Source organism: Armigeres subalbatus, chromosome 1, assembly GCF_024139115.2.
Source record: "Armigeres subalbatus isolate Guangzhou_Male chromosome 1, GZ_Asu_2, whole genome shotgun sequence".
Taxonomy (NCBI): Eukaryota; Metazoa; Arthropoda; class Insecta; order Diptera; family Culicidae; genus Armigeres; species Armigeres subalbatus.
Window position 1 is genome coordinate 117,775,595 of NC_085139.1, and position 13,731 is coordinate 117,789,325.

At 40.1% G+C, this 13,731-nt stretch overlaps 2 protein-coding genes across 3 annotated transcripts; both read right to left on the reverse strand.

Annotated features, from left to right (window-relative positions):
* Positions 1 to 8,895: 8,895 nt before the first annotated feature.
* On the reverse strand, positions 8,896 to 9,783 carry LOC134206471 (uncharacterized). Its single transcript, XM_062682191.1, has one exon. The coding sequence runs from the start codon at positions 9,781 to 9,783 to the stop codon at positions 8,896 to 8,898; it is 888 nt and encodes a 295-aa protein (XP_062538175.1).
* Positions 9,784 to 11,316: 1,533 nt separating this feature from the next.
* LOC134205731 (zinc finger protein 75A-like) lies at positions 11,317 to 13,725 on the reverse strand. Of its 2 annotated transcripts, XM_062681297.1 has the most exons (4): positions 13,567 to 13,725; positions 12,380 to 13,497; positions 12,144 to 12,244; positions 11,317 to 11,493 (listed from the first exon to the last, which is right to left on the reverse strand). In XM_062681297.1, exons 2-3 carry the CDS (start codon positions 13,480 to 13,482, stop codon positions 12,151 to 12,153), a joined length of 1,197 nt encoding a protein of 398 aa, XP_062537281.1. In that variant the 5' UTR covers positions 13,483 to 13,497; positions 13,567 to 13,725; the 3' UTR covers positions 11,317 to 11,493; positions 12,144 to 12,150. The 2 variants fall into 2 exon arrangements, with proteins under 2 accessions (XP_062537281.1, XP_062537271.1); XM_062681287.1 differs by lacking the exon at positions 11,317 to 11,493 and having other exon boundaries at positions 11,970 to 12,244.
* Between the last annotated feature and the right edge of the window lie 6 nt (positions 13,726 to 13,731).

Below are 13,731 nucleotides of genomic sequence, written 5' to 3' on the forward strand. Positions count from 1 at the left end.
GATTTAGTCGTGGAGGTAAAGTTAGGGGAGCATAAACTGCTGGGGACCAGCGAGCATAAACCAACAACCTCAGGCCTGTTATAAGTTCTTCGGTTATGGACACAAGTCGTATGACTGCAAAAGTCCTGATCGGAATAAGCTTTGCCGACGTTGTGGAGCAGAAGGCCACAAAGCTCACACCTATCAGACCGCACCGAGATGCTTGATCTGTGCTTGCGGCGCAGACAACAAACACCCATCCGGTAGACAGGCTTGTCCAGCCGCCAAACGGGCTCGAACATGCGGGTAACCCAGTTGAACCTCAACCACTGCGAGGTCGCGCAAGCGCTGCTAAAACGTTATGAGAGTGAGATGGATGTTGCCTTGCTCTCCGACCCGTGTTACCATCTACCCATGAAAGCTCATGTCAAAAACGAGCAATGAGTAATGTTTTCAACATAACCGCGAGTAGACGTAGGACTTGTATAAACGTAACGTATTTACATTTCACTTCTAACTTTTGGATCTATATGGAGTTTGATTATAATATTGATATTGGAAACGACAACTTCCATGCTGTGTAGAATTATTAGCAATTTGTGTATTCAAAACTTCTGGAAATAAAACTAATAATTAAATACATAATTAGTAAAATGTGCTATTTTAGGGGAACTGTCTTGTTTTCCAAACAAAGAAATGCAGCACCAATTTCGTTGCTTCTATTTGCTAACATGCGTGCTTACTGATTAAAAAATCACAACAATAAGAAACAAGCAAGGAGCAGTAACCCTATTAAAATAGAGAGGTATGTACTGCTAATACATCAACGAAAAATTATATTATGTTTTGATTCCAAACTCCGAGTCTACGTCAAGTTTAATAATATAATTTCTCAGAAAATAAAAAACAAAGTATAAGATAGTTTATTTAAATATTCTTCTGGAAATTACTTTTTGCGGACTAACATTAAAACATTTACATGTAATACAGCGAAATTTTCTAATCTAAAATGAATATTAACACTATTGCTGATTGTGCATCTTTAATTGCTAATGCCTTCTGCAAATAAATGAAAGTAATTATTTTAATCAAATTTTTATTTTCATCAGTGTACCGTCGTCGGGGGTGACAATGGGTCAGGTGGGAATGGGTCACTGTTTCAACTACTTAAAATGCTTGTAGAATGGATTAAATGTATCTGAGGACAAGAAGACTAAAATATAAGACACCTTTTGGAACGATTTTGCTCTACGACCTCCAGGCTGCCGGTGAGAGCGATGACCCATTGTCAAGTAAATAAGTAAAAAGCGAACGGAACGAAAATGCGCGAGCAAAAAGCACATCAGTACGCGCTGCTGTCACAAACTGGAATGACTCGCACACGGCAGGCACTGCTTCTTTTATACACAAAGAAAATCTTCCGGTAGACCCGAAGGCCCGTGACATACTGCCGTCCGTGTTAGGAATTCACGGGATTGGTTACATATTAAATTTTTACTGGCTTTGACAACAATTGAAATTTTCAATAGCTTATCGTTAATAATCTTAAGTTTCAATGAAATAGACAAAATGGTGGAGAGTGTCCGAGTCGATTGATATATAAATCTTAAAAATCCATCGAAAGATAAAGGCGCTAGTAGCGTTCAAAATCTTCCCTTCCAGCGTAACGCTCTCGATTTCTAAAAATCTAAATGACACCCAGTATAGTAAAGAAAGACGTAAGTCCTACGTCAAAACTGACACTTGAGGTGCTCTGCAGCATAAATTTATCGCTCAAATGATTTACGGCGTTCAAATTATTAAAATTCAATAAAATGCTCTAACATTCTCCCCCTGTTGAGGCCTTTGGCTCAACAGATGCAAGGAATGCAACCTTAGTTATTGCCCTTTTGTACTCTCCAGTCGTAGTTTGAACAGTCACCATCACCACTCGTACGCTCCGTCGTCACCAGGATGAGCTGCAATAACCCGTCCTCATCTCCATTGCTGAGGGGCAGATTTTCGTCCAGTAGCAGAACTAATGCGCCAATATGGACCTGCTTCACACCGCTGTTCCAGTTGTGTCGGGTTTGCAATTGATGCAGATATTCCTTGGACCATCGGGACCAAAAATGCTGTTGCATCAATTGAATGTGTTGCCATCTACTCAGTCGACCCACCTTCTCGTCGTGTAATGCCGACTCCGGAACTGTCAATCCTAAACGCTCAATCGGAAAATGGAATGGGGTTAGAACCGACATGTCGTTGAGATCATCGGATACTGGTATCAATGGTCGCGAATTCAGTATCGCCTCCGTTTGCGCCAAGAATGTTGTCAACTCTTCAAATGTCAATTTCACTTCACCGACAACTCGTTTGAGGTGGTATTTCATAGATTTAACAGCAGCCTCCCAAATACCTCCGAAATGAGGACTTCTCGGTGGAATGAAGTGCCAACAAATGCCTCTCACTGCAAAAAAAAATCCTCGACCTTCTTCTGACGCTCTCGTACGATGGCCAGCATTCCTCCTTGACCGACGTGATGATTCTCTTCGTGTAGTTTCCTTGTTTTTTTTTTTTCTTTTTTTTTTTTAACTGATTTTATTTGCTAATTATCTAATACATGCATTCATCTCTTAGACTAGGTGTTCCGTGTTTTCTTAACACTATCATCCTTATTTGCTATGTTATATTTTTAGTTATTATTAATACATTTCAATTGCCTCTGGCAGTTAGAATTTTTCCTCTGGTTGAATTGAACCATTTAGGAATTACAATGTTTTCAACTTAAACTAATCTTAACCTATTTAATCTAAGGGTACAAGGAGTTAATCGTTGCAATAGAAGATTGCAACGATTTTTGTCTAAAATTGGAAATTATTTTGTTGGACATTTGTTGCAATGTCTCAATATTAGAGATTCTATGAAGTTCATTGGTACTATACCACGGTGGCAACTTCAGAATCATTTTCAGAATTTTGTTTTGAATCCTCTGAAGTGCCTTCTTTCTGGTATTGCAGCAACTAGTCCATATTGGCACAGCATACAACATGGCAGGTCTAAAAATTTGTTTGTAAATCAAAAGTTTGTTCTTAAGACAAAGTTTTGATTTTCTGTTTATAAGTGGATATAGACACTGAATATAATTTTTACATTTGTCTTGAATGCCTTCAGTTTCAAAGTTAGTTTTTGATCTAGCAGAATTCCTAAATAATTAGCTTCGCTAGACCAATTAATTGAAACCCCATTCATAGTGACAATATGTCTACTAGAAGGTTTCAAATAAGAAGCTCTCAGCTTATGTGGGAAAATTATATACTTTGTTTTGGAAGCATTCGGGAAAATTTTCCATTTTTGCAAGTAAGTATCCAAACTTTTTTGCAATCTACTACAAATGCCACGAAGGCTTCGCCCTTTGGATGAAAGGCCCGTGTCATCTGTAAACAAAGATTTTTGACACCCTGGTGGTAAATCAGGTAAGTCAGAAGTAAAAATGTTATACAAAATGGGCCCCAATATGCTGCCTTGGGGGACACCAGCCCTTACAGGTAATCTATCAGATTTAGAGTTCTGATAGTTTACCTGCAGTGAGCGATCTGATAAATAATTTTGGATCAGTTTAATAATGTACAGAGGAAAATTAAAATTCATCAATTTTACAATCAAACATTCATGCCAAACACTGTCAAATGCTTTCTCTATATCAAGAAGAGCAACTCCAGTCGAATATCCTTCAGATTTGTTGAGCCGAATTAAGTTCGTAACTCTTAATAACTGATGAGTGGTTGAATGCCCATGGCGAAAACCAAATTGCTCATCAGCAAAAATAGAATTTTCATTAATATGAACCATCATTCTATTTAAAATAATCTTTTCAAACCGTTTGCTTATTGAAGAAAGCAAACTGATTGGGCGATAACTAGAAGCCTCGGCTGGATTTTTGTCCGGCTTCAAAATTGGACCAACGCGCACTTGGAGTTTTCGAAAGGAAAGTGCTGCGTACCATCTATGGTGGGGTGCAGATGGCGGACGGTACGTGGAGGAGGCGAATGAACCACGAATTGCATCAGCTGTTGGGAGAACCATCCATCGTTCACACCGCGAAAATCGGACGACTGCGATGGGCCGGGCACGTAGCCAGAATGTCGGACAGTAACCCGGTGAAAATGGTTCTCGACAACGATCCGACGGGCACAAGAAGGCGAGGTGCGCAGCGGGCAAGGTGGATCGATCAGGTGGAAGATGACTTGCGGACCCTCCGTAGACTGCGTGGTTGGCGACGTGTAGCCATGGACCGAGCCGAATGGAGAAGACTCTTATATACCGCACAGGCCACTTCGGCCTTAGTCTGAATAAATCAATCAATCAAAATTGGAACAACTTTGGCGTTTTTCCATTTATCTGGGAAGTATGCCAATTGAAAACATTTGTTAAATAAATTAACCAAAAAGGATAAAGAGCTCTCAGGAAGTTTTTTGATAAGTATGTAGAAAATACCATCATCACCCGGGGCTTTCATATTTTTAAATTTTCTAGTAATAGATCTCACTTCATCCAAATTAGTTCCCAACGAAAGGTCAAAAACATTATCTTGGTTGAGAATGTCTTCGAAGCTTCGTGTAACCTGATCCTCAATTGGACTAGTGAGACCTAGACTAAAATTATGGGAACTCTCGAACTGCTGAGCAAGTTTTTGAGCCTTTTCGCCATTTGTTAATAAAATTTTATTTCCCTCTTTAAGCGCTGGAATTGGCTTTTGAGGTTTTTTAAGAATTTTCGCCACACAGGCCACACAGCTCACTTGAATCCGTTAAAACCAAATCAATTGTCGAAGGATTTCGAGTGGATGAAAAACAAGTTGGGCCATTGGGATATTGAATAGTATAATATCCCGCAGAACAATCTTCAAATAAAATTTTGCCGTTGGAATTGCTTTGAGCATTATTCTATGAACGGTGTTTGGCATTGAAGTCACCAATTACGAAGAATTTGGATTTGTTGCGAGTCAGAATTTGAAGATCAGCTTTCAACAAATTCTTTTGCTGCCCATTGCATTGAAAAGGCAAATAGGCTGCAATGAAGGAAAATTGACCAAAATTTGTTTCAACAGAAACTCCCAAGGTTTCAAAAACTTTGGTTTCAAACGAAGAAAATAATTTATGTTTGATACGTCTATTAATGACAATGGCGACCCCACCACAGGCGCTGTCAAGACGATCATTTCTGTAGATAAAATAATTTGGATCTCTTTTAATGGAGAGTCCTGGTTTTAAATAAGTTTCTGTTATAATGGCCATATGCACATTATGAACTGTTAGGAAGTTGAATAATTCATCTTCCTTACCCTTTAGAGAGCGGGCATTCCAATTTAGAACTTTCACGCAATTATTTGGATCCATTGAAACGGAGTCCGATAACAATTTTTTGTGTGAACTTTATACCAACCTGAACAGCTTCAGGAATGGTATTTGCTTTGAACATTGCATCAATCATGTGATGCAATTGTTCAGTTAAAAAATCAAAATCGGAAGCAGTCATGCTACCTGAATCGGCAACATGACCATTATTTTCCGTTGGGACATGGGTATAAACATCATTTTGAGAAGAGAAATTTTGTCTACCAGCAGCGATGTTTGCATACGTAGGTACATTCGAAAAATTGGAATTTACTGAAGTGCTTGCTACCCGTTGACGAGCGGCAAAATTTGTTTGTGAATTGTGGTGGGTATGAATTGCTCGACCGGTAACCGGTTTCGAAATTTGAGCGTTTGAAAAATTTCTACCCGTCGAATCTGGGATCCGATTGGAATTTCCCGTCATCAATTTTGCACGGGAATTCAAAACTTTTTTGCGTGAAGGGCATTCCCAGAAATTGGATTTATGATTGCCCCACAATTTGCACATTTAAATTTATTGGAATCTTCTCTCACAGGACATGCGTCCTTGGCGTGAGAGGTTCCACCACAAATCATGCATTTAGCATCCATGTGACAATGTTTGGTTCCATGACCCCACTTTTGGAACTTACGGCACTGGGTGGGGTTTTGGAAAGCCTGCGGAAATGTTCCCATGTAACACGGACATGGGACATAATACAGGCCTTTTCCAAACTTTTCATATTATTTAGTTCATTTTTGTTAAAATGAACTAAATAAAATTTGAGAAATGCCCTCTGGGAAGTACCAGAGTGGGATTTCTTTTCATCTTAATTACTTGGACTGGTGAAAATCCAAATAATTGAGAAATTTTGACTTTAATCTCATCCAGTGATTTATCATCACTGGGGAGACCTTCAAGACGACTTTGAACAATCGCTCAGTTTTGTCGTCGTATGTGAAGAATTTATGGCGCTTCTCAGTTAAATACTGAAGAAGACGTTTGCGATCGTCAAAACGCGGCAGTCACCCTTCCTAGCAATCTGAAATGAAACCTTGATCCCCTGAAGGTTACTCAAAATCTCATTCCGGAAGCCAGAAAACTCGGCAACAGATACCACAATTGGCGGAATCCTTTGCTTTTCGCATGTATCGAATCACCTGGGCTAGAGGTATATTCGATTTGCTCAATTTCATCATTAATCAAATCGAACTGATTGCTCAGTTCGATTGGAGAAGAATTATTTCCGATATTAGAGTTAGAAGGAATATCTGAATTCTCCAGCTTCCTTCTATTTTTCCGCGCTTTGGCAGGACGGTCTTGAAACCTTGTTTCTTTGAAGGAAGTGGAGAATTCAGAGACTCCCCTTCCTCTTGTTCTATTAATGCTCATGGCTGAGCGTGGAGACGTGACCTTCTAAGAGGTTTTTCCCAGAACGGTGTCCCTGCAGGATTACCACCGCTTGTCGGAATTTTACTTCCGCAAACGGGTCCAACGTAAAACGAAGGCACGGGTCCTTGCAAAGATCGTAACGGGATCAGTGGGTACAAATAGCGCTAAGAAGCACCGTTGAAATTAAAATAGCTTCGGGTAGTATTAAAAACTTCCTTCCGCAAAGAGAGAAAGAACCGCACAGCACGAAAGCACGATGCGGTCTGGAGTTTCCTTGTTAATATTACTGTCACGTGATGCTTCTCCGGAATTAGCACCTGATGTTTACTATCATATCTTCTTCTTCTTCTTCTTCTTCTTATTGGCATTACATCCCCACACTGGGACAGAGCCGCCTCGCAGCTTAGTGTTCATTAAGCACTTCCACAGTTATTAACTGCGAGGTTTCTAAGCCAAGTTACCATTTTTGCATTCGTATATCATGAGGCTAACACGATGATACTTTTATGCCCAGGGAAGTCGAGACAATTTCCAATCCGAAAATTGCCTAGACCGGCACCGGGAATCGAACCCAGCCACCCTCAGCATGGTCTTGCTTTGTAGCCGCGCGTCTTACCGCACGGCTAAGGAGGGTTTACTATCATATGGTATCGCCGAATATTTGAATATTTGGCCAGGTTGGACAGACAATGTCGCCTGCCTGACCTCGATCGTAACAACTTCAACAGTTCAAAAAACACTTCTTGCTGAACAATTTAAATATAAGGTTAAAATACTTCAAACTTCCATTTACTTCCGCTATATTCACTTATGTATCAACAGATACGTATTTCGTTTTCTACTTGAAAACTTCTTCAGTGTTTTGTTATCAACTGAAGAAAAACATTGATTTCTAACTTTGAATATGGAGTACAGAATCCGTTTCCTTGATCTTTGTTTATTGATTTATGATGTACATCAACAGATTGTTCGTAATCCTAATGATGATTTAAAACTAGTATGGTCACTACAATAATAACTAATTAACAAAACAGTAAAGTCACAACGAAAAATAAAATTGTCATGGGACTTAAATACACTTATCTAGCATATGCGCGTCAGCTACTACGGCGAAAAACATTTACAAAACTACGGCGAAGCGCATCTCTTGTCAAGTGGTAGTCAAATACTGATGCCACCCTATTAAAAACTCTCTGTAGCCCGTTCAGTGCGTTGCCCAAACCATAGTTGGTGCGGCGAAGGGGAAGTCTCAACATTATGCTATTCTGCAATAGCCGATGTTGCACGTTAATGTTAATTTGTTTCAAAATGTCTGGACAATCGATTCTTCCTTGTAAAATATCAGCGACGGTCAGTGCTCTGCTTAAGTCCCTGCGGATACGCAACGGAAGAAGGTCGATCAGCTGGCAGCGGTCCTCGTAACTAGGGAGGCGAAATGGATCTCTCCATGGTAGTTTGCGCAATGCAAATCGAACAAAACGGCGTTGTATTGATTCGATGCGCTCCGATCCGTTGTTGTAGTAAGGACACCAGACCGCCGAGCAGTATTCCAACGTCGACCGGACGAGAGAGCAGTAGAGTGCCTTCAAGCAATGTACGTCGGTGAAATTTTTCGCCACCCTGAACACAAAGCCAAGCGTTCTGGCCGCTTTATCGACAACAAAGGATATGTGCTGGTTAAATGTAAGTTGCGAATCCAAAAGAACTCCCAAATCTTTCAATAATCTTGATAAGGATTCCAAATCAAACCAAGAGTCTTGATTGTATTCCCAGATTCCTCAAAACAGACTTGTTGCTCTTGAAGCTTTTCTGGAATCGCTGCTAGTACTTCCTGGCTGTTCGAGCAGAATTTATGAACACCAAATCCTCCTCGGCTCAATAGCATAGAAAGCTCTTTGTACATGGCTTTTACTTTCATCACTGTTTCGTCAGAAAATCGTCAACATAGCCGTCCTTCTGAATTACCGCAGAAGCGAAAATAAACTGCTCGCCTTCATCTGCCACCAACTCCATCAGCGCCTACGTTGCGTGATACGGTGAACTTGCTACCCCACACGTAACTGTCTGCAGCTCGAATATCTTCATTTCGTTCTGTTCATTACACCACAATATCCAATGATAGTATCATCTTCTGGATGCATACCGACCTGTCGGTACATTTTCGGAACATCAGCTGTCAGTACCACTTGATGACCACAGAATCGCCACAGGTCCACCCATTATAGTGTCATTCAGCGACACTCCGGAAGTCGTTTTAGCCGAAGCATCGAAAACAACTGTCGTCTTCGTAGTCGAACTAGATGCCTTACACACCGCGTGGTGCGGTATATAATACCCGTCTTTACTAGGATCATCCACTTCCTTCATATGACCAAGAGCAAGGTACTCTGTCATAAACTCGGAATACTGCATACGCCTTTCAGGATTTTTCGACAAGGAGATCATCAGCCGCTCGTAACGATTCTTCGCCCCAACGAAAGAATCTCCAAGTTGACACTTTTTGTTGTTGAAAGGAAGTCGCACCACGTAACGGCCGCACTCATTCCTGGCATGAGTCTCCTTGAAATGTTCTTCGACGACTGCCTCTTCCTCTGATAAGTTAGAAACAAGACGAACATCCTCGATTTCCCAAAATCTCGCCATAGTTTCACACAACGCTTGTTCTTGGTGACCAAACAGGCTTATGCGTGCACGCGGTGCACTCTTCCTCATTTCCACTGATCCTGCAACGATCCAACCAAACTCCGTTTCTGCTAATGTAATCGCACAGTTCTCTATTTTCACCAAGTCGAAAAATATCTTGTTGCCGATGATGAGGTCAATTTCTCCTGGCGAATAGAATGATGGATCAGCCAGTCGCACTCCGGTTGGCAGTTTCCAGGACTTTGTGTTGATTTCCACTACTGGAATACTCGATGTTATGCTCGGCACAATCAAGAAATCCAACACGTTCGTTGCGTACGTGCTGATTCGAGAAAGGATCTTCGTTGATAAAAAATGTTTCACTTTCGTTTGCATGTCGTTGAGACCGCTGGTTGGCACGTCGACACGATTCATCTCCAGCATCAGTTTGTTTGCCAATCACTCTGTGAGAATGTGACTGTCAGATCCTGAATCCAACAATGCACGACACTTGACGGTAGAACCACCATTTCCAACCATCTAGACCTTTGTCGTTGAAAGCAGCACTTGCCGCTTCGCTGATCCCAGGCCTGGTAGCGAGTCACTTTTTAGTGACTTAGTCACTATTTTGAGTCTAGTCACTAAAAAGTCACTATTTTTTGCATCCAAAAGTCACTAAAGTCACTATTTTTCGGAAAATGGTCACTAAAGTCACTATTTCTGCATTGCCTATAAAAAAGTTCAAAATAAAAATCATTTGTACCTACTATTATTATCAGCCAAATCAATTGTATATCTGGAAGCAATATATTAAATTTGGGAAATATGTACCAAAGAAGTTCCAAGTGTGTTGTAAAAATCGTGAGGCTGTTTCCGATTCATGTCAAGTATGATCTTTTTCTTCACGAATGGAATTTGTTAAAATGCGAAAGGCTGATCTCGAGTATAGAGTACAGAATTGGGGAGCATGTATTGGAACCAGAACCATGTCTGTTGGTGAGCGTTAATACCCTCCGGTGACAAAGATAGTGAACAGCCTCAGTTTCATCACATGACAATGAGACACCATAATTTAGATGTTAGTTTTATCGCAAATGTGGATGAAAAAAATGTTCACGTATAATCGTGTTTTAAGTTCACATAAATTATGTTCCGCTTCCAAGGAAGAATGCGACTTGGATGACCACACCGATTCATAAGAAGCATACGCATTTTTGGGATGTAAAAGGTTACCGCCGCCGGGGGTGAGAATGGGTCACTGTTCCAACTACATAGAATGCTTGTAGAAGAGATTTAATGTATCTGAGGACAAGAAAACTGAATTACAAGCGACCTTTTTGAACAATTTTGTTATCTGATCTCCACACTGTCGGTGAGGGCGCTGACCCATTCTCCCCCCGGACCGATTGTCACCCCTCGACGATGGTATTAGGAATAAAGCGATTGAATTGTATTCCGTATATATTGGATCCGCTCCATTTTATTACAAAACATTATCCGGAGACTTCAATATTATCCGATGACAAACTTATATACTGCCGTAATCTGGAAAAGTGACGTAACAGCCATTTTATAACATGCATGTTTTCCATTTTTCTGTTAAAGAGCTCGATGAGTAGTACTCGTTGGAAAATGGCGTATACGTCACTTTTTCAGATTACGGCAGTATAGTCGAAATAATTAAACAAATAACATCTTTTCGGAAAATTTAGTTAGTAATATTCTTTGTTTATTAGATTAACATAAGAAAGATACACACAGCAGAATTAATTCTAAAGATTGGCGGAGCCACGGGTGGCACCACTCGCCGCAAGCACGCTGCTGTTTTCAAAGGCAGCGTTCTTGCGCCGAAGTGGTTTTCTACCAATAACAATATCTCACTCCGCAACAATATCTGATATCAGTTAGGTGGTGATATTTCATTGCTAGATGAATGCAAAGAGCATTAAAACAAAAAATACACTTTGCATTTTCAGACGACAAAATGATTTACATAGTTTTGGCCAAATTTTTACACTGCGAACTTATAATAAGGAGCGATAAGGGCGTCGATGACAAAAAGTACATTATGACTGTTGAATGGTTGTTAAATCCGTTTATGAAAAAATAGTGTGGAGGTGAATGAATTGGTCGAATTTTCAAAATCTAAAATAAAACAAAAACTAATTGAATTCATTATTTGGCCACCCATTTTTTTTAACTTTAAAGCTAAAGTCTCCCATTTAGAAATTATAGTTTATTTAAATATATAGACTTCTAATAAGAGACCATGGTTCTCAGAAACTGCCACGTCGTGCTCAAAATCTCAAAAACTTCATTTAAATTTGTTATTAAACCATAGTTCAAATAGTATTTTTAAAATTTCATTATTTTAATTACTTTATATTTTCCAAACAAATGGTCCTACCAGATTTATAAGCTTAGTGAGTCCAAATAGTTCTCCGTCTAGAAATCAATAAGATTTTATATTATTCTTTAATAATCTAGCTGCAAAATTTCGAAATGGAGCTCTACAGCTACCATGGGAAGGAAAGAGTTAAATTTTACGAAAATGAACATAACATTAAAAAAAAACAGGATCTCAATGGACTTCTTCATAACTATAGTAAAACAAATCAGGATTGTATTCACTGCATTACGTTAATTATTGGTAGTAGTCAGAAAACTTATTCAATTCTTAATTTAACCTATCCTACTTTTATGAAAAATTCTCTTCAGCCACGACATACAATTTAGCAAAACACACATGTCGTACTTGTATACTGATGCCATTATAAGTAATCAGGGAAACTTACCTCATCTTCACCATTTTTGCGCTTGTTGAGCAAAGGTCTTGGCCGTTTCTTGATCCATATTATGGGCTTTGATCAAATGCTCCCCCAATTTGTAATTATCACTGCAATAGAAATGAAAGTATATTATATAATAGAGTGCGAAATGATAGCGAAAATCAAATTAAAAATAGAATTCGAATAGAATGCTACAAGAAAGCTTTTGAATCCCAACTGCTATGGAAAATAAATCTACTTACCGGTATCCATTCTGGCACAAACCGCAACGGACCTTTTGTCCGGTATGCTTGACCATGTGCAACCGTAAATGGCTGGGCCGACTGAAGGATTTACCACAAACATCGCACTTGTGCTTCTGGAAGTTCTCCTCGTGACTCTTCATATGTCGCTGTAGTGTCTTCCGCCAGCCCATAACCTTTCCACAAATGGGACAAGCAAAGGTTCTTCCCTCGTGAACCGACTCGATGTGCGCATGGAGTGCCACCTTGCGGTTGAAGGTGCGACCGCAAATGGTGCACCGGATTTCTCCCTGCTCATCAGTTGATTTTTGTCCTCGCTTCTTAGGCTTTTTCACTTTCTCGATAGGTATTTGGTACTTTTCACTTTCATTCAATGGATCATCATTTTTCATTTCGTGATACTCATAACTTTCGTCTTCGAATTCTTCCGGTTCTGGAGACAGTACCTCTTCTTTCAAGGACACAATGGCCTCCGGCATTTCGAATGAGTATTCCGTCTCTGAATATCCCTGTTCATTAACCAACGAGTCCTCCATTTGTTGTGTTGTTCCAAAAAAGATTTTCTGCAGCTTTTCCTGAGCCTGTCCACAGCTCTTGATGAATCTAGTCGTTACTTTTAGAGTCTGAATGCATGGCTCGCAAACTCCGTTAGGAAAACCTTCCAAAAAGCGACCTCGCCCTAAACATAGCTGCAATAAGTCCTCAGATTCCACCAAATCTTCCAAATGGTTCTTTAGTGGATTTGCTTGCTTTTTTCCGCAGAAACGACAGTAAATCAACACCAAGGTTCCATATTCAGTTGCTTGTGGCAAAGGAAATTTGAACTGCTCATGAACCGCCGAGATCACAAAGGAACCGGGAAGATTTATAGATGGTATAATGTTACTAAGCAAGCGCAGCTCAGATTGGCTTTTGTCAAATTGATCCTCACGGAAGTGAAGAATACAGATTTTGTGGTCCCGCGGTTGGGATGCTTCCATTATTTCGTCGTACCAGGATGTCGTAGTCCACCATTGGGCCAAGCTCGAGTATTCGCTGACACTGAAAAGGGTGGTGTTTTGCAACTGAGAACGGCAGCCGGGAATAGAGCAGCACTTGGACATAATAGCGGCAAAACACTATCAAGATGAATAACAATAATTTTAACATTCAGGCAAATCTCGGAACTATCTATTTCATAATTTTACCTGTTTTTTAGTCTTCGAGAATTGTAGAAAAGTATAATCCAGATGGGATTGGTATGAAAACGCAGTCAAACAACCACAAACAACGCTAGCCGCGTAATGTTTATTTTCTTCTGCGCAGCCCAGCCGACCGTCATTTTTGTTTCATCTGTCATCAGAGAGGTCGTC